Consider the following 27,646-nt stretch of genomic DNA (forward strand, 5'->3'; position numbering starts at 1 on the left):
GGTTCGCACCTTTCTCATACAAACTTTCCGGTTGCAGCAAAATCAGCTGCGGTCGGATCACGTAGATCCGACATTGATACTCAAACCTTGGAGACTGGCTCACTCTTTCACCTTCCAAATTTACAAGACAGAATGCATTCACCCTCAGCTCTTGCACACTGGTTACCATCTCACGCTCCGACCTCTTAGCTATCTCACTCACTTATCGTTAGACCTTCCAATCTGCTTCACCAATATATCCTCAGACCTTTCACACCATCTCATCTCACCTTGCACATTGCCTCACCATTTAAACCTCACACATTAGTTAACACACAACGTCAACCTTGCACACTGGCTGGCTTACTTATGCTCTGACCTCACACAAGTCTTCACCACTGACCTTCGAGTCTTTCACATTACCTCTCACATTCGCCTTCAGACTTTGCCTCACGGTATCTGTACATTTCACAGAATCCATTCTCACCTAATGTGAAATCTTCGAAAAACAAATTTCTTTGAATTTGGTTGGGCAAGTGGATACATTTTAAAACCTAGATGGGGGTCGGGTAAGGGGATAGGATCAGGTGGGGTGAAGTGGAGGGGGGCGAGGGGTCTCCCCCGCATAATACAAAAATGTGAAGAAAAAAACTTCAAAGATTTCACCTACAGGTGAAGTAAATTTGGTGAAATCAGACATCCTTGCCTCACACCTTCACCAGCGTAAGTTCCTCTAATTCCACAAAAAGTCCCACAGGATCAAAAGACTTCACTTGGCACCACTAAAAATATTGTCTCTTGAGCCGTGCAATCAAATACAATTGGCTTTCAGTGCCAAAATAAAAACCATCAGTGACAGAATCTCAGTTCCCCATATAGGATTCGAATTCCTCGACTATTCGGGTGATTGTCAAGGATAATGTATCGGAAACCGTTAATATTGTTTCCAACAAGAAATGGAGCTGTATAGATGCTAGACTTTTAGACAAGCCTAGACCTGGGCTAGTAAATGATCTGATTCACACAGATGATAGACCTGTAGATAAGATTTTTTCTGAAAAAGTTAGTGGCTTCATGATATTGGTTTTTAGATACAAAAAAGTTAATACATTGTTTAAAGGGTATACAGAGATTATAACTAAATAAAAAGAATGAAAAAATACTGAATTTTATAGGAAAATATATGTAGGGTAAAGGGTTGCATCTTGTGGGATTGGTTTTTACCAAGGGGAAATGGGTTTGGGCAGGGTGCCCCCCCCCCAAAATAATCTTATTTTTTTCATTATTTTTATTTGATTATAATCTCATTCGTTATTAATTTATTTGTTTTTATGACATGGAACCGTTTTAAACCCAACACTAAATCTTAGCTCAATAAATCATATGTCGACATGATTTTGCAGATTATCAACAGTTCTTTTTGATCTTCTATGAACCCGGAAAGTTTAAAGCAGGTCTTGATTAGCCCACTGCTAACAAAAACACCATCGCTAGATCTAGAGGATTTCTAATGTCCTGTTACTACTAAAAGTACTGGATGAAGCTGCAAAAACTCAGTGCCAGCATTAAGTACAAACACAGTGGATTCTCTGGGATAGGCAGACCAGATTTCGGCCTTACAGAAATATAGAAATGGAACTATGATGCATAACAGATACACTTCTAAAAATCAATTCAGACAAAGGGTATATGGGCATGTTGATGCTTCTGGGCCCATCAGCAGCATTTAAGACACCATACCATATGATTTTTCTCAACCGATTAAAGGTGTCAGTCGCAGCATCAGAAATGTCAGTGGGTTGTTTTAAGTAAATTTCTCCTGAATAGAACATCAAGAATAAAAGTAAAAGAATGTACGGTTCTGACTGTTGAGTATTACAGGGTTGTTCATGTGTTTGCTTTTCACTCTTCTAATGGATATGGGAGTCATCTTCCCGAATTACGCTGATGGTACGGAGACATTTTTCAGCTCTCCGGATCTTATGACGACAACGCTGCTTTCATCCAATCCACGTTTCAGGCCATTGCGGGGTGGATGTCATTAAATTGATTAGGCCTGAACCAATCAGAAACATTCTTCTCCTCATGTTCTTTGGAAAGAACTTCCAAGGTTTGTGGATGTCGACACTAGCTCCACAAACCGGTAGCTTAACAAGCTCCACTCATTATGTAGTTATTTTAAAACAAGACAAACCACTAATATTAGTAATGGACTGTGCCACACTACCATACACCATAGCAGGAGCAAAATTAGATTACTACAATTGTCTATATGCAGGTCTAACCAAACAGTGGTTTCAAATCCTTCAAAAAAAGGTAGCTCATGCGATTTCAAATAGCAGTAGATGGGCAAATATATCTCCAATTCTGAAAATGCTTCATTGGCTCCCCATTCAAGCCACGATTAAGCTCAAACATTTTACCTTAATCAATAATCAAAGTACTGCCCCTTTTTATATGAAAGTGGTTTGCCTGGTGTTGTTCCAGTAAACCATTAGGATCGCCATTCCATCTTAAGCTGGAAGTTCCTAAGGTCAGTAGAATCAAGGCTAATGTACCATGCAGCACAATGGTTGGCATTAGTTTGGAACAACCTCCCTCTGGATATCCAGGAGATATCGATTCTCTAGGACTTTAGAAAGACATTCATAACTCCCTTTGATTCAAATTGATAGAACTCCTTCATTGTTCAGTCTTTTTGCTTTTCAATGTACTTGGTTGAGCGGCGAGAAATATTTTGGTCATAGTGCCTGTGCGCAGAATAGAAAGCCTCTTCGTGCTTCGAGCTCGTAAAATGCAAAAGACGTACCACAGACACTCCAACTTCATACAATTCTCACGCAGTACCCAACATGCTTAGCACACTGACTCACTCACGGTCTGCCAGACCTAGAGAAGTGACAGATTGCAAACTGCCTTAGCCAACAATCCTCTTACTTCCAACACCATCTCCAACAATGACCCCCACGCCTCACACTGCCTCATATTCAACATCTTACAGTTCTCAAGGCACTGTGTTGTCTATTTCAGTACATTACAGCAGCAACCAAGCCAAACAGGCAATAATAGCAGATCTTAAATTAGAGAACCTAGCCACATTGGTTAATGCCCGTTGTACTTGAGTGCTGGCTAAAATAGTACTGGTCCCCCTGTCCAGACAAGAGCTGTGTAGCTGTGATCTGACGCAGCTATGAATCCTGTGCAATATACCTGAGGCATAAAGCCTTTCTTTAATATGTTATGCTACCCCTCCCAAGTATGCAAGAGGGCTTCCAATAATTGACAGATGCTCGGCCACATTCAGTGAGTGGCATGCTGCTGCTGTCACTATAATATAGTCAACGATGTGTGCTTAGATTCATAACCCCCATTCCAAGGTGAAACAAAATCTCATAGTGCTCAGATACTTCTTGGTGAAAGGGCATACAACGTTCTACTCCCATCCTTCCAAAAATAGGACCTTCAAGTGATAAACGTAAACAAGTGCCACTTGTAACTATTTATGAGACTATCAGAGCAGCAAAAATACATATCACACCCAATCTACCACTAACATACTTATAAATAAGAGGCCAGCTTTCTAGTCCCATACTGAAAAGTACAATCTGTGAGGGGTCAGCAATGAGAGGCTGACAAAGATAATTAAATGACTAATATTGAAGAAATTAACAGAAAAAGGGGTAAGGATGAAGGCCCAACTTTCCCTAACATAAATGCCCCTTCCTATAAAGTTAAAACTATAGCAAGATGATCTTGTGTCCAAAGTCAATCAGACCCTCACAATAACATACAAGCAAACATTGCAAGGAAAATGTTTCATAGTTCAACAACTCAACATATACTATCAACAAAAACACTCCTTCTATCCAGGGATAACTCTGTTCCCCTGGATTACGTCAAGTAAGTTATTCACAATGTTCTTGTATCAATACCAGTCTCCTAAAGGCATTACAAATGTCTCTTTCACCTAATACTTTCCTCAGGAAGACAAAACAAATATTCATTTCAAAATGCTGGTTCAGATAAAGCAAGGAAAAGTCTTTACTATTTTTCAGAATGGCAAAGCTAATGTGATTCAAGTATGGCAAAAAACATGTCTTTTCAAAGCTTCTGGGTTGACAAAATATTCAATTGAAACAAGAACTTAATATGACCAAGTCTCTTTTTAAAACACCAACTCAAGGTATGTTTCCCAGTACACTCTCCTGCCAGGAAATATCTCAACTTCAACTGCAAGAAACTCTTGATATCCTGTTTTTTCTCCTTCGAGAAATAGCCCCCTTTTGGTTTACTTACATCCCCTGGTGTACTCTCCTACCAGGTATCTCTTTCCAAAAAGGTGGCAATACCTGATATCCTTACCAGGCTTCTCTGCAACATTCACTCTCCTCTTAAATATTCTTACAGTTGCACCTCTCCAGTGGCACAACCCTCTTTGACTTCAATTAGTACTGGCACCATTCTTCCTCACACTGGCATCCCTTATATGAGGATTAGTTGAAGCTCCTTCCGTCAACTCTCTTATACAGTCAATTGGCAATGTTGGTTCCAGGTTTCTCCCAACTGACATTTCATATCAGGAGATTTGCGCCATTTTCACCTTTTTTGTCAAGTTACATTTGATTGGTATTTAAAAGTACTTTCACATTTCTGTTTAGCATGTGTGCACGTCCCAGTGCCCCCTTCAAGACCAGGCTGATTCACTGGTTCACTGTGCCGTGGCTGAGATGTTCTTGCGAGGGGCCAGCTTCTCTGCTCAGAGTCTCTCTGGGTCTCTGTGTCGGCTACCCTGGCTTCCGCTGCCAGGACCTGCGCATCCTTGTAGGACAGAGTCTCTCATGGGCCCGCTACGTGCTCTCTCTCCCGGAGTTCTCCTCCTGTCCTGAGTGATGCCAAACTGCCACCGGTCACGGTTCCCGCACCATGCACTCTGCAGCCTTCCTTCTCTCTCTTTCTTTGGTCCCAATTGACTGGGCTGATGACTAGACTGCCTGTTTTCAAAGTCGCATTTCCTCCACATGAACTCCATGTGCTGCCTCCTCATCACAGTACTTGGAGATTTGAGACTTTGAGTTCTCATAAGTTTCAAATGATGTTGGACCATATTATTGAACAGTTGTTTTTAAAATACAAATCAAGATTATCAGATGTCTCACAATAATATGCCATACAAAACTCTGGTATTAAGGCAGCGGTATTCAAACTGTGGGTCGCGACCCCCCACGGGTCCACGGGTGCATTTTTTTAATTTTTTTTTTTTATCTTGGAAGAAATGGGCAGGGGTGGCTCACATGGTCGGGTTGAAGCATGAAACGTCTCAGGCAACAATGAAAATGTGGTCCTTTAGTCACAGACTGGGACTCATTACAACTATGGCGGTACGGTAACAACGGTGCTGGTAAGCTACCGGCACTGTTGCTACAGTACCGCCATAGTACGAGTTGTGCTCGTGGGTGCCTGACAGCCGGCCAGGTCTGACCTGGCAAGCCGTGCGGTACCCGTGAGCACAGCTCGTCGGATGCACCCGCACCATTATTAACGGTGCCGGTGCATCAGAGCTCCCCATTCCCATTGAGCCCTATGGGGCTCAGATGGGAAGGGGGATCTACTGGTACCGGCACCCGCGAAAGGGCAATTATCAGGTCTGCCTAACTCGGCATGACCCGGTAATTGCCCATTCGTGGGTGGCGGACCCGGGCTACCACCAGGGTTGTAATGAGGCCCACTGTTTCAATAGTACCCAAGGGGGTGCTTTGTGTTAAAATGTAAGTAAATTGTGATATATCCAGCAACAATGGTCAAAATTGCTAACTGCATAGTTAAGTAACTCATAAACCTGGTCCACATTATCCAAAATGGTGGCCCATTTTGACTGGCTCACACTAGCATTTTACATTTTTGGTACAGGCATTGCCCTATAGGCCATTACGAGCCTGGCGGCTCATCCATAATGGTGAGGGAACGCCCACCCAGTGGCCCCTCACCCATTATGGAGGAGCTAAGGAGCCAGCCCAGTGAAACAGTGAGCACTCCCTCAGCTGCTTTTTCCAGCTGATGGAGTGCTCCTGGGCTGGCTGAACTGTCAAAGGGAAACACAGTTCAGTTTAGTTCCCCAGCCGCACATGCTCACTGAGCCATGCAAGTGCTGGGGTGTTTTGCTTCACCAGCATTGCATAGCTCATTGCTGGCTGGGGCACTGAATGTTTGTATGTCCGAGGGGGAGCTCCTGCGCCTCCTCGCACATACGGACAGCGCAGCCTGTAGCAGGGCGTTTCAGCACCCACACACAGGCCAATGCAGAAGGTATGTTTATGTTCATTGTTTTTATTTAAACATGTGTATGGATGCGTGTATGCTTATGTTATGAGTGAGTGTATGGTGATGGATGCTGGTGTGAATGATAGAGTGATTGCTGTATGAATGTGCAGCGCCTTGCATACACACAATCATGTTGATTGTGTTAGGCCCAGTGGGGTCCAGGAGACAGGGATGGTATTTTTTTACTGGACATCTAATATAGATGTCCAGTAAAAAATGTCATGCCTGCCCCCTGGGCCCCCCAGCACCATTTGCAAACTGATTGGTTATTTACCAATTTTTTTGTTAAAAGTATGCTCTACAATGCAACATTTCAACCCATTATTTAACAAAAATACACAGGGGGAAACCCCCCCCGAAACCCCCTTTATTGGTTTGGGCTCCCTCACTATGCTCGGTCACTATGGCATTTTTGGGGGAAATAGTTAGGCCCCTCCACTTAAAAAAATCACCAGCCGCCACTGGCCCTCAGACTGTGTTGGGAACGGAGTGGGGGGAACCCAGGGACTATGGTGGGAGCACAATGGGCGGGAACCATGGGATAGTGGTGGGAGCAGAGTAGGGAGAGCCCAGGATGTGCGATTGGGTGGGGAGAGACCAGGGACTGGGTAGGAGTGTGATGAGGGAGCCCAGCGACTGATGGGAGCAGGTGACGGCGCGCAATACATACTGTCCATTTGGCATTTCTGGGGTGTCCCGACTCGCCCAAATTTTGCTCAGGGGGGCCCCGGCCAAAAAAGTTTGAAGACCACTGTATTAAGGTTTCCTCCTCACAAGAAGGGGGGGGGGGGGGAGTATACCGCGTCTCTCCAGTCCAAGCCAGCCCTCACCCCCCCAGTCTTCATCTCCTCCCTCCTGACACCACCCCCAGGGTCAGAATCAGGTAGCGGCTACCTTTCCCTGGCCATGCGGAAGGAGAACAACACTGGGAATCAGTGATGACTCTGCAGGATTCCTCACAAAGCCCATTGGCTTCTGCTGCTTATTATTCTTGTAAAGAATGCATTTTCGCTGCCCCCTAGCTCTAGTCGCCTTTGAGTGGCTGCCATTCTTAGGCTAGGGAGAGACCCTTTCTTATCAAGATGCATTTTTCGGTGCTAAAACTGTAGGGTTACTGATGTGTACCCGAGTTGGCTAGGCCACTCGTATTGTTATGTGCAGATACCAGTATATCACAATTTCGCTCTAAAGCCATAATTTTATCTTACCGAGGTTCACAAAAGTACCACTTTAATTGAGATGGTCATAGTAGGGAGTAATAGTACCTGTTATTCTGAGTTTTCCCTTTATTATTGGTTTATGGCATTATTATTTGCAGGAAATTTAAGTATTTAAGTATTAACAACGCACGGCATGAGCATTTGCCAACAATGCAGATTCAGAAATCTAGTGTTATAAAAAGGTTTGTTGGGTGGCAATTGGACATGGGGGCACATTGCTGGCTGCAAGAGCCTACGTGCTTAGGATTCTTTTAAACCAACAGGCTTCATCTTTTTCATCTTTGGCAAGCTCCTACCTCAAGCCTCCATGATGCATGCTCTTCTGTGCAGTTAACACTGGAGTGGATAGCTGAGGGGAGTATGGAGGGCGCACATTCGACAAGCTTGGACTAGGAGAGGGCTCGACACTCACATTACGATAAACATGAAGATTGCCTACTAGGACATTTAGGGTGAGGGCTCACTCACACTGGCACTTGTGGAATAGGAGAGCTCAAATCAAGCTTGGGGTATATGGGTGCTCGCCCAGTCTCATGCTAAATGGTACTTCAGCCCCGCTAGGGCTGTTCGACTTCTTATCCCAGCGTGGGGTATATAGGTTGTTGCCCCTTTCTGGCTATCAGATGCCTCAGTCCCTTTTGGGCTTTTTGCGCTTTCTCAACCTGGAGTTGGTTATTGTGGCAAGCCAGAAGGACACTGACCAGAAGACATGATTTCAAGGGGCTTCATATAACTTAAAAAGAAAACACTTTCCTAGCCCTCTTGCTAAAGGGAGTTCACCTGCCATCAAAACTATAACTAAGGTGATCATCAATAGTCAAACAGATAGTCCTTGGTTCAAACCTATCGGTTTAAGTGGCCCTACCACTTAGAAAATATAAAAGAAAAACTAAGCAGAGTGCCCAGCACTCAGTGTTTCACCCAGATCTTTCTCCGGCATCTCTGGAGCCTCTCCTGGTTCTGGGATCAATAAGTGTCTGTAGAAAACAAAACTCTTGGTTCTTTTTAACAAGTCTTTGCAGTCTCAAAGTTCCAAAGTTTCCTTAACTTCCAAAAAGAAAGTCTCAAGTCCCTGAAAAACAAATGTCTCAATCTCTCTACTTGTAGGGATAATTTCCTGATCCCTCACCACAACTTGTATTAACCTTTACCCACTTGCTTCATGTTTTGAGAGTCTCTGTGCTCCCCTGGTTATTTTTTCTTCACCCTCTAACCCCCTTGAGTTCCTCTGTCCCTAGGTCTGTCCCAATGTCTCTTATCCCTCTAGGGAATTGGTAACCCGTCTCTTTAAAGAGGCTCTCTTAGCTCTTGGGAGTTTCTCCAAGCCATCTATTTTTCCTTCTCTCTTTCTGGGCTCTCTGGCCCTCATACGGTGGGCTTTGGTGGGCTTTCTAGGACTGCAGCCCCTCTCCGGGTATAATTGGGTGTGTCTGCCCTCCACTTTGTTCTGTGAAAACACTACATACCTGGCTTGCTACGGTGGTGTTCCTTAGTGGAGGCAGCAGCATGGTTCCGGCTTCTCCTCAGTGTTCCGGGTTGGTGTGTGTGGGCCTCAGTTTTTCAAGTTGGTTCATGAGGGGACTTTGGCAACAGTTACAGCAGGTGCCATTCAGCCACGCTTTATGCAGTCGCGTCTCTTCTCAGTTCAGCCAGACCGTGCTTCTCCAGCTTCCGGTCATGTTGCAGGTAGCAGCATTCCACAGGCTCTTTTGCTCATCCCTGCTCCACACCACATGTGTGGGACCGCTTCCTAACTCTGCCTCGAAGAGGGGTGAGCCCTCCTCTGTGTCTTGGCTCCACAGGCTAGCGTTTCCTGCTCCTGCTCCCCCCCCAGTGTCAAACTCGCAGATCTTTTACGTTTCTCTTTGCAAGGAGATAGAACACTCCATTGGTCTTGCATTGTACAACAATGACAACAGTAGAGGATCAGACCCGATACCAGTTACCTCTCTATGCACATTGTGACAAATCTGTGGCATTCATCCCTTCTCCTTTAGGGGAGAGCCACCCCTTGTGAGGCCACGGAGGTGAAGCAAGACCCTCCCTAGGGGCCTGGGAAAGCAGGAACTCATTGGGAGTGACTCCCCTCTAGGGTACAAGAACTCCCTTTCCTATAAGGAACTCCCTATGAGGAATGGTTTACCTGCATATATGGGTGTGAGAAAGACTGCTATTACTTCTGTTTTGTATTCCAACTCTATTGACATTACTCTAAAGGTAATGCTGGAAGCCCCTTGAACTCAGCAGCTAATGAAAAACACACCCCTTTGAAGTATGCCAGCAAGAAAAAAGAAATGAGGAACCTTGAATGGAGGAGAAAGAATGCAACACAGAGGCAAGCCTCTGACGTGCCAATGTCCTGGAGTGGCGGAGGTGCGCTACACCACAAAGCCAGCGGTAGCATGGGGAACCAAAGATAGGAGCTGCCGGAAGACTGGCATCGCGGAAACAGAGAAGGGGAAGAACCGTCTTACCTGGAGGTGTGACCACAATGCAGCCATGGTGGGCCTGGGCGCAGCAAACTGGACAGGAGACAAACTGTCTTCGCTGGTGGAGTGAACATACTGCAGCTGTGCTGGGTCTGGGGCCCGAGAACCGACACAGAGACCAGGAAATAGAGGAAAGAATCCTCCACTCTTGAAACAAAGATCAAAGACTGACAAGATGGGCAGGAAAAGGAGAAGGTCAGAAACGCCATCCCGCTGGCACGCGCTTGAAGACAGAGAAGGTACCAGGGTTGTCAAGGGTAAAGGGAGGTGAGTGGAATTAAATAAAGTGAGAGGAATAAGTGATCCAGACAACCAAAGGGGCGGAAAAACCCTAAATAAACAAGAGACCTTTTTACCAGAAGGGAACCTGAAGGGTTCTATCTATACAAGACTATACAAGGCACGGCATTAGGGGAATGAAAATGTCCAGGTTGGTGCAAACAGACTAAGGGTATAACCCCTCTGCTTCAAGAACGTGAGACATTTGGTTTATACAAAGACTTACACATTTTCCTGACGAACTTAAGAGACTTGAAAACACTTATTTTATGAACGGTTAAGAATGAAAATGTTGTCCTATGACCAGTACTTTGGGAGAGATCCAACTAACACTAACTAACCTCTCCTCTTGGTGTTGTAATTCACTCCAGGGAAAATAACTCCTTTCTCCAAGTCTTGCCATTCAAAATCCTAGGGGTATGAATCTTCCCTGTGATTCTCTTTCAAAGTACCTCAACTTGGGTGTGGTTCCCAGATTCACACAACACCTGGTATATTCCCCAGCACGGTTCTTTTGCACAGTTCTTTTACACAATGTGGGTGTGAGTCGCAGACTTGCCAATGCCTAGTATACTCTCCTGCCAGGGCTTTTGTATAACACAATTCTTTATGGGTGCCAATACCAGATTTGTTCTTCACCTGGTATGGTCTCCAGCCAGGACTTTGTTACAATTCACTCAAGATCTATGGGCATATGCTCCCCCGCGCCACAAGCCCCTCCCCACCCCCCCAAGTTGCTCTGATCACTGATGTATTTGAATCTCCACAAATACTGGGACTTTATAACTCATAACTTCCCCAATTCCCACCCCGGTCCCTGACCTTCCACTGTAGGCTCACCAACTTTAGGAGGGCTCCCGTGACTTCTCTAACCCAGCTCAGGTCTCTCACAGCTTTCGCTCTCTCTCTCTCTCTCTCTCTCTCTCTCTCTCCCTCGCTCTCCTACTCCAGCTCCCTCACAGGGCCCTGACCTTCCACTGCGGGCTCACTGGTTTTAGAAAGGCTATCGTGGCTTCTCCGCCCCCCGCCCCGCCTGGGTCTCTCGCAGCGTTTGCACTCTAACTCGCTCTCCACTTTGTGTGGCAAGTGTCTACGGCTGCTGACGGTTTGCGTGCTGCTCCAGGTTCCCTTGCTGGTATGAAGCTTGTTTGCTTCGCGTCCTACTTCGGCGTTCCCTCTGCCTGCTGAAATACATCTCTGTTCCAGGTGCCACCTCACCTTCTCTCCGGGCCTGCTGCTCTGCCTTGCCTCTTCTTCATGCTTGTGTGTCCTCTTGACAGCTTGGCTCCCCAGCAGAACATAGCCAGTCGGATCTCTCTGCAGCACTCCATAGTTCATCTTTGAACTCCCATTGGCTCTCTACAACTAGGCCGCTCACTTCGGTCTAGCTGAGCAATCTTCATTTTGGTTGCTTTCTTCTTCGGCAGTCTTTTGTACTGATGTAACCTTGTGATGTTTAAAAGTTCTAGGACAGTGTTGGGGAATATGGAGGGTTGCTGCCACAATACGCCAAGAGGGCCTGAGACACTGAAAGGGTGTCTCACGCAATGATGTCTCTTCACCCCCCTGAGGGTCGCCTCCCCCATGTGGTCCGCCCCCCCAGGGTTAGGATCAGGTAGCGGATGCTGTCCCCTGGCCACATGGGGAGAGGCTACCTCTGGGAAAGAGTGTTGACATTATTGGATTCATCACAAAGGCTAACCTTGTCATAACGCTGATACTATTACTGTATCTAAAAGGCTCCTCACTGATTTTCTAGCCAGGTTCGGTCTCCTTATTATGGACCCTGAAAGAGGCACTCAGTTTACTGGGTAGGTAATCAGGGATGTCTGTAAAGCTCTGAATATTTCTCAATAGTTCCACTGTGCATACCACTCCCAATCTAGTGGAGCAGTTGAGCCTGGGAATGGAGATATTATGCTCTGCTTTAAAAGGTGTGTCAGGAAACTGCACTCAGAGACCTAACCCTTAGTACTGTTACAAATGCAAAATACTACCAACAAAAGACATGGGGTCTCATTACGAGTCTGGCGGTAACCGTGGCGGTAAAATCACCTGGTTACCGCCGGACTCGTATTACCATTCCGCCTCCGTGATTCCTGGAATTACTGGGACATTACAACCCCGGTTTTCCGGGAATCACGGAGGCAGAATGGTGTTAATCCCCATTGAGTCCTATGGGACCCGATGGGAATGGGGATCATGGAAACACCAGCAGCATCTCGTAATGCTGCCGGTGTTTCCTCGTCCGCCTGCAGGCGGGCGGTGTTAAACCCGCCAGGTCAGACCTGGCAGGAACATCACCTCCCACCTGCAGGAGTTGTGATCGCCCAGCATGGAAACAACGGTGGCGGCGGGTTTACCGCCACCGTTGTTTCCATACCGGGCGATTTGTAATGAGGCCCATGGTTTAGCACCCGGTGAGATATTGACAAGATGGGCAATGAAAAAGTATTGAATTATTGCAAGCCCCTTGTGAAGGTTAATCAATTTCTCCATTTGCGGGTCAAGGAGGCATTACCAGAACCAGCTGCTGGCAACCATGTATATATGAAGGTCCATCAAAGGAAGTCTGGTCTGGAGCCCCCCCCACCCCCTGGTGCAAAACCTACCAGGTCCTCCTCACAAGGTATGACGTGTCACGGGCAACTGACGTGCGTCCATGCCTCCCATTGCTGGAAGATACCATCCCTATCAGGAGCATCAGGAATGGCTACAATTTCATCTATGCCAGATTCTCCGATCAATAATGAACAGGAACATCAGCCGCCTCTACAGCTCCCTCTGTGCCTGTATACAATGGGGTCTGTAATTTGCATCTCTCTACGTGTTTTGGACTACAACTCTCATGATCCCCCAGCATCGACTACGATGGCTAGAGATGAGATTTGTAGTACAAAGCATTTGGAGAGCCAAAGGTTGCAGACCCCCATTGTATGCAAAAGTCTTCGAGATGAGACCCCGCAGTTGCTCCGCCTTCACGAGATTTTGAGCCAACTCTAGAAAAGGTCATTTTGCTAGCTCCAGCTCGCTTTCGAACTACCCCACCAATAAGAGCAGACAGAAATGTAACTGGAGGACTGCTACAGTTGGCTACTGCATTTCAAGGTTATAACTCTCCAGCACACAAGAGATATAATCTTTGTCCACGCAAAAGAGAATACACTGAGTGAACAAAAGATTTTGTAAAAATTAACAGCCTGACTTTCTGGCCATTAGCCAGACACATGAGGACTCCTAATTGGGAGGCAATACTCAAAAGAACTACAAAAACATTGCTTGTACAAAATCTTTCTGGCTTTCCATTTACAATTGTTCCACTTGATTATTTCTATTAGTGAGCAGTCTGCTTATCTTGATATGAGGGTATGGGTCTCTATACCCATACCACCACACAAATGATTATTTTGAACTATTTGCTGGCTTAATTGACAACTGAGGCTGAGTTCTGGCACAACTTTGAGATCTGGCCTCTAGTTTCTTGATCTGTGTACCCACTTTCCAGGAAAAAAGTCTGTATCCAGGAACTGTCAGCTGAGAAAATAATTACAGTCACAAACTAATCAAGAAGAAAGGATGAGGTTTTTACTTGTTTTAAATCTTGTCTTTTACAATAGCTGTCATATCACACGCATTCTGCCATGAATCACAAGGTCCTGATGCTCATCCATTAGCCAAAAGTGAAAACGTGTATTTGCATGCAACATGGCAGTGTACTTGCATTCAGAATAGCTTTTTTCATTATTATTTATTAAGGATTTGTATCTACATCAGTGCAGTTACATCATATAATCTAATAAAGAGAGGAAGAATTACAATGCAGGTATGATATGATATGGCATTTATAACGCGCCTATCCACAAGTGTTTCAAGGCGTGACGAGGCAAGGGAGGGGGAACCGAGGGAAGATAAAGACAACGATCTTACTATGTCAGGTGACATTGAGATTGCGCAAGTGCAGCGGAGGGGGAATGGGAAAGTGTAGGGGGAAAGAGATGTGGGCAGTGCAATACATAAGATCAATAGTAAAAAAGATAAATAGAATAAATAAAACAATAGGTAAAAGTGCGGCCAGCTTGTGGCAAGTGCAGACTTCAAGTGTCAAGAGCTGGTGGGGACTGTCGGGATACAGAAACAGCCCCCAAGTGCAGGGGTTGCCCGGGAGGCAGTGCAGGTGTGCAGCTGGCGGGGAGGGCACCTGGGCCCGAGATCAGAGGGCAGCCAGGTGACCAGTGCAGTTTCGGTCAAGAGATCAGCAGGGGAGAGGAGGAGAGCAAGCAGAAGCAAAGAAGATGATCTTGAAGTACTTGGAACCAGAGATGGTTCTCCTCAATTTTCAGAGAGGCAGGGAGGCTGTTGCAGAGGGAGGCCCCAGCCGAAGAAAGATCTACCACAAACTCGTTGCTTGGAGAAGTGACTGACACGGAGGGAGTTGGAGGCGGAAGAGTGAAGACCTCGAGAAGAAAGATAATTAGGAAGAGAGCGTTGAAGGCATTGAGGACCCAGAATGCCTTTTGGACAATGTGGAGGGTTTTGAACTTAATCCTCACAGCCACTGGGAGCCAGTGGAGACATTTCAGTCCTGGAGAGATACGATCCCTGGGCTTGAGGCCAAGGACAAGTCTTGCAGTCCTGTTCTGGGTGAGTTGCAGTGGGCAGAGTGTAGAAGCAGGCAGATTTAGAAGAACAAGTTACTTACCAACTGTAACGTTCTTTCGACTGGATGTTCCTCCCACATATTCCTCATCTTAGATATATAGTCTGCCAGCTTCTCGGAAGAAAATTTGCCAGAGGGTGCTGTGCTCGAGGCCGCGTAGTCTTAGTCCCTCGAGGGCCGTTGTCAAGTGTCAACGTCATCCGTCATACAAAGGGATCGAGCCCTGCCCGCTGGTATAATTTCTGTTTTTTCTGTATTAATGGTCGCATCAGTTGTATCAGGCATCGAAGGATGTCATGCTCTTAAGGAAGAACAAGTGCAAAAAGTGTAAAAACTGTACGGAGGGGTAGGTTGGGAGGGTTGATGAGGAATATGTGGGAGGAACATCCAGTCGAAAGAACATTACAGTTGGTAAGTAACTTGTTGTTCGAATGGATTGTGTCCTCCAACGTATTCCTCATCTTAGATAGACTCCCACAGCAGTTGTAATTTGGAGGAGGGAGTACCACAGTTTTTAATTATGTACTGAATGAAGGACAGCTTTTGCAAAAAGGCCTCCTTGGTAAGAAGTGCAGTCTAAAACAATGAATTATCAATCTGGATAAAGTTTGTTTGGACACCCCCAGGCCCAATTTGTGTCCAGTGTAACCGACAAACAACTGATCAGTTTGTCCAAGTCTTTCAAGTCTAGAGATATATAAGCTGAGAGCCCTTTTAGGGTCCAGCCTGTGGAACCTTTCCTCCTCTTTAATAGCGTGTGTAGGAGGGTAAAAGGAAGGCAAAGTGATCTTTTGTGACAGATGGACATCTGAAACTATTTTAGGTAAGAAAAAAGGTGTGACCTTCAAAATGACCATATCCTTGTGGAAAATGGTGTGAGGAGGCTTGCAAGAGAGCGCCTGCAACTCACTCACCCTCTGGGCTGATGTTAAAGTCACTAGTAAAACAGTTTTAAAGGTTAGGAGCCTCAAAGGACAAGAATGTAAAGGCTCAAAGGGGGCACACAAGACATTTTATAACTAAATTTAAGTCCCAGATGGGAACCTGAAAAGGTGTAGGCGGGAACACATTTGTTAACCCTTCAAGAAATTGAATAACTAAAGGCATTTTAAAATAAGAAACTTCTTCGAGGAGCGCTTGAAGATAGATAGAGCTGCTAAATATCCTTTAATAGTGTCAACTTGGAGCCCCGAGTTGGCCAGAAGTAAAAGAAAAGAAAGCACCATGGAAGAGCTACATTGAAAAGGATCCACTTTCTTATCCCTGCACCAGTTACAGAATTTCTTCCAACGACACCGGTTCAAGGATTTTGTTGCTGGCTTCTGGCCGAAAGCAAAATTTCCATAAAGTCGCCTGGAAGGTCCCAATCCTTTTATCTCAGCCTCTGAAAAGCCATGCGTGAAAGGCTGAGAGCTTTGACCACTGGATGGAGAACTTGACCTTCCTTTTGCAAGAGGAGATCCTCTCTTTGTGGAAGCCGAATTGGAGGGCAGATGGATATGTCAAGAAGGTCCTGGTACCACGTTCTCCTGGCCCAATCCGGGGCAATTAGGATCATGTTTTCCTGAACTTTCTCAGCCTCCTGATTACTTGAGGAATCACGGGGACTGGAAGGAACGCGTATAGGAGTGGAAATACCCAGTCCACCACAAACACGTCCGCTAGAGCTCCTCTTGGGGGAAATTCCCTAGAGCAGTACTGTTCGCACTTCCGGTTGGTTTCGGTCACAAACAGATCCACTTGAGAGGTTCCCCAAAGGGCAAAGATCTCCAGAAGGACTTCTTGAGCTAGTTCCCACTCGTGGGAGACTTTGCTCTGCTTGCTCAGAGCATCTGCCGCCGTATTCTTCTCTCCGGCTAGGTGAACTGCTGATAAGAGATTTCTTCTTGCATTGCCCAAAACCAGAGCTGCATTGCCTCTTTGCACAGCGGAAATTATCCTACGCCTCCTCTTTTGTCAGATCATTGGCATGGGCTCCCCACCCTGTTAGTGAGGCGTCCGTCACTACGGTTATCTCCGGCCATGGTTGCCAACAAGGTTCTCCTTTGAGGATATTTTCTTTGCAAGCCCACCATAGAAGATCTTGGGCCACTCTGGCCGGGACTTGCAGAAGATCTGACATCTATCCCGAAAACTGGGACCATTGAGTCCTGAGGGCCCATGGAAAGGATTGCATCCTCAACCTGGCCTCTGGCACCAGAAAGATGCAGGATACCATGAGGCCTAGCAACCTTAGAAAATTGAAAGCCGGCAGATGTCGGGCATTTTGAAACCTTGTTACCATCTGCAGAAAGTGGTGAGCTCTCTCCTCGGGAGACGAGGCTTTCCCTGAGGTTGTATCCAGGACAGCTCCGATTAATTGGAGTCTTTGGCTTGGAATCATTTGTGACTTCATGTAATTGAGGGAGAAGCCCAGCTTCTGTAGGAAGTGACAGGCCATGGTTGGATGTTCCCAGGCTCATTCGGATGAACTTGCCCTGGTTAGCCAATCATCTAGGTAAGGGTAGATTTAAATCCCCCCCCCCCCCGAGACTCGCTGCCACTACCGCCATCAGCTTTGTGAAAACACGTGGGGTGTAGGTCAGTCCAAATGGTAGAACTCGAAACTGATAGGGAGATCCGCCAATTGCGAACCTCAGGTACTTTCTGTGCTTGAGATGGATTGGCACATGAAAGTAAGCATCCTGTAGGTCCAATGATATCAGCCAGTCCTGAAGTTGAAGAGTCTGAAGGATCTGAGAAAGGGTCACCATCTTGAACTTGTCCTTCCTGCGTAATTTGTTCAAATTTCTTAAGTCCAAGATGGGTCTCAATCCTACGTCCTTCTTGGGGATGAGAAAATAAGGGGGAGTACCAAACCTTGTTCCTCTCCGCTACAGGTACATGTTCTATTGCACCTTTCTCTAGCAGGGCTGAAATCTCCTGCACAAGGAGAGGATCTGGAACTTTGACAGAGCTGGCTCCCGGTGGATCTTGGTCTTTGAAGAAAAGGAAGGCAGTAACCACGGGTCACTATCTCAAGCGCCCAGGCATCCGACGTAATGCCCTGCCATTCGTTGAAATACCAAGTGATACTGCCTCCCACCAGGGTTTTGTGGGTAAAGACCTCACAGTGGCTTTGCAGCAGCTGCAGAAGCGGCTGAGGAGGAAGTAGCTGCTGCTGTGGCTGACCTAGCACCTTTTCTCTTTCCACCATGAGGGGGTCTTCTCTGTTGACCTCTTTGACTGGCCTGCCCCTTCCCTGTGCCAAAAGAGGAGTAGAAACAAAAGGGACGGTTTCTCCAGGAAGATGACCCTGTGTATGAATGTGGTTGGGGCTGTTTCATAACGGCGCGGAGTGATTTAGCTGCCGCTTTCGAGGTCTGCAGCTTCTCCAAACTCTCGTCCGCCTTGCTGTCGTACAGCCTCAAGCCGTCAAAGGGCATATTGATCAACCAGTACTGTACATCAGACAAGCAAATCTGCGTAAAACCGTGCTAGACGCCATGGACCTGCTCACACTAGCAGCAGTGTCCAGTCCGGACTTGAGTCACTCCTCCATAGCCTCCTTTCCTTCCCTTATTATCGCCTGGAAACCATCCCGTTCCTCACCCTCCGGGATGTGTTCAGCCGCTGCGTTCAAACAGTCCCACAGGGTGTATGTAAATCTAGCTAAAGTACAAGTTACATTATTAGATTTAAGGGCCATACTGCCCGAAGTAAAGACTTTCCTCCCCCAAGCATCAATCTTCTTATCGTCCCTGTCAGGTGGCATGGAAGGATAAGCTGATTGCCTATTTGCAGTCGCAGCTTGAATCACCAAGCTCTCAGGTGAGGGATGCTTAGACAGATATTCTGGATCTGAAGATGAAGGTCTGTACTTTCCCACAAATTTTTTATTGACAGCTGGTAAAGATTCTGAGTTCTCCCAAATGCCCATTACTCTTTTTTAGAGCTTTGTGGAAAGGAAGGATCGGGTCCTTCTGTGGCCCTTCATCAATAATATCTGTCATGTCATCTTGGTCGTAACTCGGGGACACTGTCTTCCACCTCATGAAGTCTATGACCCTTCCCATGAGTTTCCTATTCCCAGGTTCTGCATGGTCTGTAGGGACTGGTCTTTCAAATACTACCTCAGGGGAGGTATTTAGGCCACTGGCCGATTGAAGGCAGTCATAAAGGTCAGCTATTTTAGTATTTGGGTCTATTAGTTCCTCAGGAACTTCTCTTGTCCCAAATTTAACACCAGCTGATTTAATATCCTCATCAGAGGAGTGCTCCTCAAAGATAGAGGACATGGATTTAAAGAATTCCTGTCTGGGCTGAGGATGGAAGATTTTATCTGGTAAAGCTGGTGGCATTGATCTAGGTTTAGCCTTTGGTATTGCTGTGGGTATCGGTATTAAAGATTTCCTCGACAAAGGCGTTGAAGGAATAGACGCTGGCTTCGATATGCTCGAAGGAATCCTCAAGGTAATTGAGGAAGGCTTCGACACTGTGGTCGAAGGTATCGACGCCATCCTTGGCTTCGACTTAGTCGTCGAAGGACGCATCGAGTCGATGCCCGACTTCGACGACAACGCCATTTTGTCCTCTGTTAACCTCGATTTATGCACCAGAGGTTTTTGTTTTGTCTCATGAGGCGCCAGAGAATCTTCCTCCGAGGACGCCCTCAACTTTGTCGGATTTTGCGTGTTTAATTTTAGATTTCCCTCTGTCACTCTTGGAGTGGACAGGGGCATGCCCTTCAAGCGACGTGGGGGTCGTGCCGCCTTCTCAAAAATCTTCATCATTGAAGCCCTAAAGACCTCCCATTTTTTAGGGGAATCATGCTTAGGACATTAAATAAATCCTCTCAGGCGAGGAGGAAGAAGAGGAAGAAGATCTGTGACATTGCTTCTTCGATTTTTTAGATGAAGAGGAGGAAGATTTCCTCGAGCGACTCTTCGACCTCACCCACCTTATGATGAGATTTTCTACTCGACTCTCCCAAGTCTTTTTGTCTGTTTGCAGACTTAAAAGACTCCTCTCCCACCGCTAGCTTGCCTTGGCGTTCCTTAAGAGCCTTATTCGACATCGCCTGACGCGAACCGCACTTGTTGACCCGATGGTCAGGGCTGAGGCACCAAAGGCAGTTGCAGTGAGGATCAGTAATGGACATCTTCCTTCCACACTTCAGACATTTCTAAAAACCCGTCTTAGGTGTGGTAGGAGTTGCGGATGAAGACATATTCTCAAAGAAAGAACTGACGTGCCGTTTTGAAACACGAAGCAGAAGCTCGGAAAAATGGAACGGAGACCAACGGGCGTGGCTCAAGCCCTTTATACGATGGATGACGTTGACACTCGACGGCAGCCCTCGATGGACTACGACTACGCAGCCTCGAGCACAGCGCCCTCTGGTGAAACTTTTTCAGAGAAGCAGCAAAGCTGGCAGACTATATATCTAAGATGAGGAATACGTGGGAGGACAATCCATTCGAAAGAGGCTTTTGCAGTAGTCCAGCCAAGAAAGAATCAGAGCTCTATAGACAGTGAGCTTCTGGGGGAAGGAGAGGAAAGGAAGAATACCTCTGAGGAGGTGCAGTTGGTAGTGTGACTTCTTAGAGACGTCAGAGATGCGAGGAGAGAAGGAGAGTGTGGAGTACAAGATGACCGAGGTTTTTAGCCTCACAGGTGGGAGAAGGAAGAGGACCAAGAGAGGCTGGCCAGAGAGCAACAGGAAAGGAGGGAGCAGGTGTGCCAATGAGGAGAATCTCCGTCTTACTGGCATTAAAGCAGATATCATTGGCGGCACAATGACAGTCAGAGATGAAAGAAGGAGAAGAGGTGGCGGAAGAGAGCCTGAAAATTAGCTGAATGTCGTCTCCATAGCACTGAAAGTTGGGACAGAGAGCAGCAATGTGGTGGGCAAGAAGTGCCAGGTATTGGTTGAACAGCCAGGGAGAGAGGTTAGACCCCTGGAGAACATCACAGGTAGAGATAGATGAGAGGACAGACCCAAGTTGGACCTGGGAGGTGCCATACAATTAAGTAAAACAATATTATTGAACATTGTGAAACTGCAATAACACAATAAAAACAAAGAAAAAAAGAAAGATTTTTTTTAAACACAAAACCCACAAACCAATTGCGCACAATCATAGATCCAAACCAGAGCCAAGTAGCAGATATATTAATATATTAAGAAATCACCCATATAGATAATTAAAGGATGACTATATATATATAATATATATATATATATAAAAACAGCACAGTCTTTTTCTTAGTATAACACTCTCAAATACAGATAATGCAACTAAATAATTTATCCAGCCATCTACCAGAGTCTTTTTCCTCGTTTTCAACACTTTTAAAATGTGTTTGAGCAACCACCAGTGCCCTAACCAGCCACATTCGCAAACAATAAGCAGCTCCCTTGCATTCTGAATTTTTGACTTCTGGGTCTGAACTGATCTCCCATATGATATGACTTCAGGGTCTCCTGGGGTGATATCAGCTGCAACCTTAGGCTGGTCTCTAGGACACAAAGGTTGGGAGCCTTGTTTGGGCATTATTCCCAGATGGGATTTTTAGGTGCCTTGAGTTTTCCTTATCCTCACCAGCTTCCAAAGAAACATGCTTCAATATACCTTTAATATACCTATACTCAACTGCTACAGGCCTTCTCTGCTACACTAATAAGGATTCTGTGTATGGGTGCTAGGCGATCCAGATATTACCAGTACTAGCGTGGTTATCTACAATGTTACTTTCTCTATTGATAAATGTTGCACATTTGTCCATTCAAGGTACTTAAGATGAAAACCATTTCATATTTGCGGGTCAATGCTTATTCCCGTTACCCTTGAAATGGAGTGGAAATTGTTACATGGTATTTGGCTGGTGTGCCATGCCATTAGACATTCACCATCTAATACCCAAGCCCCTTTTCCCTGAGGAAGACTCTCCAATTTGCAAGACCTTAATTGCCTATTGTCAATTGTCTGTTCTCCCTTGTATAATAAGTAAAGAAATCTCTTCCCCATATTTGTTGGGTCAAAAATCTATTTATGACCCAAGCAGTGCAGGAGAAGAAGTTGGCTTCTGTGAAGGGTCTTCAGGACACAAGAGACATGTACCAGTGTGCAAAGAAGAGGAATCTATTGAGGCAGAAAGAGATCGCAGTTCCTGGGCCCTCGGCAGCTCAAAGAAGCACTCTTCTCCAGAATGGGGCCTTAAAGGAAGCAGGCGTGTGACCGCAGAGATTCAAGGGAAGTCGGAAGGACGTCTGCATGACCTAGAGTGGGAGGCGAGCAGAAGAGCAACCCAGCTGAAACACGAGCAGGACCAGAGACACTGGAGAGAACCAGTGAGTTGAACCAAAGCTATTGTGGACCCTGAAGTGTTACAGAAACTGCACCAACGATCATTTGAATGTAATGAGTTTGCTAAATCCTAAAATACAAGAAGCTTGTTGAATGCATAAAAGGCAAAAGTACAGATTCAACCCCCAATGAGATATGGATGCATGAGATGCAAATGTGGGGCAAAGCTTGAAGAAAAATTACTATAGAAAGACATACCAAACCAAAGGTGGTATATACAATATTGGTGATACTGAGAATGCATAAGAAGACCTGGCAAGGAAAAGATACCAGGCAATTAAAACACATAAGAAGTCCTAGCAACAGAAGGATACCACGCAAGTGAAACCATAAGAGAAGTCCTGGCAGGGGAGTATACCAGTAGAGTTGCAAAGCTACAAGAAATACTAAATGTTACTTAGTGTTTGCCATAAAAAAGAGACACTTGTATTAAATAATGACTATTGCTGAACTTGTTGCCTAACAGGAACATTGTGAATCCAGGAGAGAGGCAAAAGGAACCGTTAATAAAAGAGATTTTGCCATCCACTTTGAACCCAGGGGAAGGGAACCACCCTCTGGGTCCAGGGTCTTCCACCTTGGCTTTTCAGTCATTAACATCTTGACACAGACAGATCCTTAGTTTTTGGTTGTTAGGTAGGGAAACTCCTTTTTACCATAGGGTTACAGAGGCATTTCTCAACTCATTTTTATTAAAAATCTTTACCAGTGTCCGGCTTCCATTTCAGACCCCTCACAGTGTATAAAGAGTAGAGTGGGTGTTGCATTGAACCGTGATAAGAAGGTTCTTTTTGTTTACGTAATGGTGGGAATTTGTAGTAGATAATCTGTATTTTATAAATTCCACTGTCGTTACTATTCAATATGATATATTATAAATAAATGCTCATCTTTCGCTGATTTATATTTGTCCCGTTTGTTAGATTCATCTTGACTGTATATTGTTCATTATTTGTTGTTTCCTAAGTTTGAGGAACACATTTATTTCATGCATGGTAGTTTTAAAGTGGCACACACTACCTTCTGTGAGAAGCCTGGGGGTATTCCCATTAAAACCCTGAGATTCCTCTAGTCAGGTGGCCAGGGGTGGGCCATCGCTTTTGGATCCCAACCTTGGCCGTGGACAAGCCAGGGAGGATCACCTGGGTAGGGGAATCCGGGGGAACAAACATGGGAAACCCTCAGCCGATACAGGGTATCCTACTATAACGATATGAGGAAGATATCCCTGAATTCTTTATAGGATATTCAGGTCTATATCTTTCTGATTGGAAAAGGAAGCCTAACCATAGTAGTGTGGCAAGAGCAGGGAAATAGAGAGGCCACCTTTTTAGCCTTGAGGCTGACTTTTGTTTACCCATACCTCAGATCGCAGGGCGTGTTGCCAACACCAACCCATCCATTCAATGTTATCCGCGGGAAAAGGGGAATTATCCAGGGTACACAAACACAGACCTGGGTGTTTCCCTTTTACCCCCACTTATAATCACCCTATTATCTCTCACCCTACAAGAGTCATCATCAGTCTTGTACTGGTCCCCCCGCCCCCATTTCCAAAATATACTGAGATGAGGAAGAGGTGTCTGCGAATAAGAAAGATTACCTGTGGTAAAAGCCCCTACAGTACTGCAAGGAGGAAGATGAATGGAGAGGCCTACTACACTGCCTACATATCCCTTTAATGAGGACAAGCAGAGTCAGGCACTTGACAGCAGCTATGCACACCTGACTCTTATTGAACACTGACCAAAGTATAAAAAGTGAAGTCTTTCCAGAGATGCAGAGTGAGCCATGGGTGCTGAGCAAGCCGTGGAAGCTGGAGGCCAGGAAGCTGCAGCAGGAAGACCCTGAGGAGTCTGCAGGAGAGCAGAACGCAGAGACACTGACCCGGTGTTCAGTAGGGGTTGCAGCGTGGCGAGGGAGCCGTGTCTCCAAGGAGCCGGTCTGGGCTGTATGCAGTCCTGTGGGCCATGGCCAAGCAGATGCTTGTTGCCCTGGGTGGAGTCCAGGTGCGAGAGGTGTCTGAGGGGCTGGGTGTGAGACCCTGACCACAGTATTGAAGCCGGCGAGCACTCCCGATACAGCGCGTCAACCAGTTAGTTTCTGAATGCTTAATTATAATTGTTTATTTGTAAAGCGCTTATACACAAGTGAAGTGCTTCAAGGCGGGAAAGGGAACAAGGGATAACAGTCATTCTTAGGCCTTGAAGATTCCGAATAATCAAACAATAACAACTATCATTCTAGGCCAGAGGCATATCTCCTAGTGCAAGTGCATGACAGAGTGAGGAGAGAAAGGGGGTGGGGGACGGAAAGGATCGTACAATAAACTACAGTACTAGGCCCTCGCTAGGGAACGGTGACAGAGGGAAGACAGGACAGACTTACTAGGCATAGTACATTCAGGGTGGTGAAGTGTGCAGGGACAGGAAGTGCGAAGGATGGGGTGGGGGAGCAAGTGCGCCCAGTCCTGCAGGGGCCAGGGTTAAGTGCAGAGTGGTTGCCCCTCTCGTGGAGCATAATGCAGTAGTGCAGAGGACCAGAGCAACTGCAGGACTGGCAGGGGAGCCTGGGACCCATTTGACTCTGGAGGTGCACCAGGCGACCAGTCAGCGAGTGGAGTAGGTTGGGGAAGATAAAGGAGGGAAAGAAGTAAGGAGAGGAGGAGGAGGTTAGCAGGGGAGAGAGAAAGAGGAGGCGAAAAGGAAGGTCTTGATGAGTTTCTGGAACTTAAGGAGATCCAGTTCAAGATAGAGGCTGTTCCAGAGGGAGGTACCTGCAGGGCATAGGGATCTACCCCCAAATCTCTGGAACAATGGCTCAACTGGAAAGAGCGAGGAGAAAGAAGAGGTCGAGGGTAGCCTGAAAGACAGCTATGTGCCATCCGCATAACACTAAATTGGAGGTGAAAGGAGAGATCATGTGGGCCAAAGAGTGACATAGAAAGTTATAAGAGAGAAAGAAAGTGTGCAAGAAGGAAAAGATCGAAACAAGAGGGTGCCAGAAATGCAGGAAGAAAACAGAAGACATGTCGGCTAAAGGTATCCCCAAGACAAACAGGAGGAAAGAAAGAGGAGGAGCAGTCTCAAAAGTCTCTGTTACAGACTCTGTGTTGAAAGGAGGCGGAAACAAACAGCACCACTTGAGAGGTGGTCCGGTGCCCTTTGCTAAACTCTCTTGATACCATGCCTGCCTCACACTTAATTTTTGCATGACAGTTTAGATGAGTCACTAGCTTTCAATTCATCAATAGGGAAATACTGCATTTTAATGGGATATAAATGTACTGTTGATTTTCAGAGTTAATTATTGAAAAAAGTAGTCGCATTATGTGGAAGCTCCATGGCTAAAAGGGCCCTTCATTAAACAGCTGCTGTTGCTATGGGTGTTGGGGGGTATTTTGCTTGTCGTTTTTTAGCAGAACATTATCCGTATACAGTTTTAAATATCTGCATATAGTTCTTAAAAGACATTTCATAGCAGACATTTTAATGAAGAAATTAGAGCACAAAAAAAAAATTAAAGAAAAAAACGTATTGGCATCTCCAGCTCTCTTTCTATGGCAGCCAGAGAAGGTTCTCATACGTTGGATCCACTCCACGGGCCTCTATGTAGTAGACTCATACTAAGAAATGCAAACTAAGTAAACATGCACCAGCTGCCTAACAGTTTGAAGCCTGTACATGTTAACAAGGGTAAGGCCTATGTCTAAGCAGAGAAGAGAGTTATCCCCCATTATTCATAGTCATATAATGTATGTATGTATGTATGAAGAAACTTGCAAACCCACTAGGTTTTCTATGCATGCAATAGGTTAACTGGTCACAAGTGGTTAATATGCTCAGGATCTTAAAATGGCAAGGTGTTTCCTGTTATTTAGGTTCCTGGGCCTACTTATTGAGTACGACCATCTAAAAATAGCATAGCATGAAATACCCTCTTTAAAAGAAAACGTCTCCTAAAGTTACCTACAGCACAATTCAGAGCTCACGTAACTATTAGTAAATAAATATATGCGAGAGTCGAAACCTCCCATATAGATCAAAACATTATTCAACATTTCACAGCAGGTTTAAAGAAAGGGGAGAATGCTAGAAATGGACATTTCCCAAACCGTATTTCTGTGCTGAAAACTGCCACTGTTTGCAACCCACTACATAATTCTTTGGACAATGAACTCCACGAGAGAGCACAATAAAAAAAAACGAACTTTCAATCCTCTGTACCTTATAATCTCCTTGAATCTTCTGTAGCTCTTTCAGAGTTCGCTCCAATTTCACTTTCTCATCCAATGCACTGGTTGCCTGTTACAAAATTGAACAGAAAAATAAATTATGCAGCATCTCCCCTATAAGCGTTGTGTAGACAGTTATTTGCTTGTTCTGCAGCATTACTTTCTGGGTCCTTAAGATGTAAAGCTCACTGTTGCAATAAGGTCAGCATGCCTCAGGCCAGATTAAGCACCTAAAACAGTATGTTTTTATTTTGTATGTACGGACACAGTCTCTTCAAACAGTAACACAAATAGTAAACAGTATACTGGGCAGTTTGTGCCTTGCAAAAGATTTTCATACATGGATGTTTGGCACATGACCAGGTGATGGAGATCAGCTCACATATCAACTGGGGCCAAATATAGAACAAGTCAGAACCAGATGGCTATGGTGGGACATTTACAGTTAGAAGTCAGTAATTACAGAGATGTGGTAGGGAGGTTGTGCTTTGCTGGGCCCGATAATATTAAGGTAGGTGGGTGCACCTTCAATGTGTAGGAGGTGGAGCCTGCGGGTTGACTTTAATGATCAAAAGCACTGCAAGCATTCAATGTCATGGGCAAAGGTTCCTGGTGGAGGGGAGGGGTATAAGGTGCAGCAGTGAAAGGGCGCACAGGGGGTGGTGAAACGGTCTGACAAATTAAGGAGCTGCTCGATGAAAGGGAAAGAGGTGGACAGCGGCGGGAGATGGGAAGAGTATTCAATCCTTTTTTGTACAACCTTCTGGTGAGGACTGTAAAACCACAAACCTTAACGTGCACACACACACTTTAGTTCAGAGAGTGCTTAAAGGAATAGGCAGAACAGAAATGACTACTTAGCACATGTATTAAACTGACAATAAGACACAACCCACTTCACTATATTACAGGTTCACTTCCTAGCGATAGGCACAATACATAAGAGAAGAAGGCGGCCAGACACTAGAACACAGTACAAATAATTAAACAGTATACCAATTGCCAACATCAAAAAATAACCAGGTTACTCACTGTAGTGACCACCTTACTCCTAGTCCATAGTCCCCTTTCCTCCATACTTATGGGACAGCCCTCCGTCCAGTGGGACGGGACCGGAGCAC

General features: G+C 45.7%; 1 protein-coding gene across 3 annotated transcripts in view; it reads right to left on the reverse strand.

Annotated features, from left to right (window-relative positions):
* Nucleotides 1–27,646, reverse strand: part of LZTFL1 (leucine zipper transcription factor like 1) — a 488,680-nt gene that overhangs the window by 66,037 nt on the left and 394,997 nt on the right. For all 3 annotated transcript variants that reach the window (XM_069613360.1, XM_069613358.1, XM_069613359.1), the window contains one exon: nucleotides 26,518–26,595. In XM_069613360.1, coding sequence (XP_069469461.1) covers nucleotides 26,518–26,595 — 78 coding nt within the window. The remainder of the gene's footprint in view (nucleotides 1–26,517; nucleotides 26,596–27,646) is intronic.

Source organism: Ambystoma mexicanum, chromosome 5p (genome assembly GCF_040938575.1).
Source record: "Ambystoma mexicanum isolate Mex_15411 chromosome 5p, UKY_AmexF1_1, whole genome shotgun sequence".
NCBI classification, from domain to species: domain Eukaryota; kingdom Metazoa; phylum Chordata; class Amphibia; order Caudata; family Ambystomatidae; genus Ambystoma; species Ambystoma mexicanum.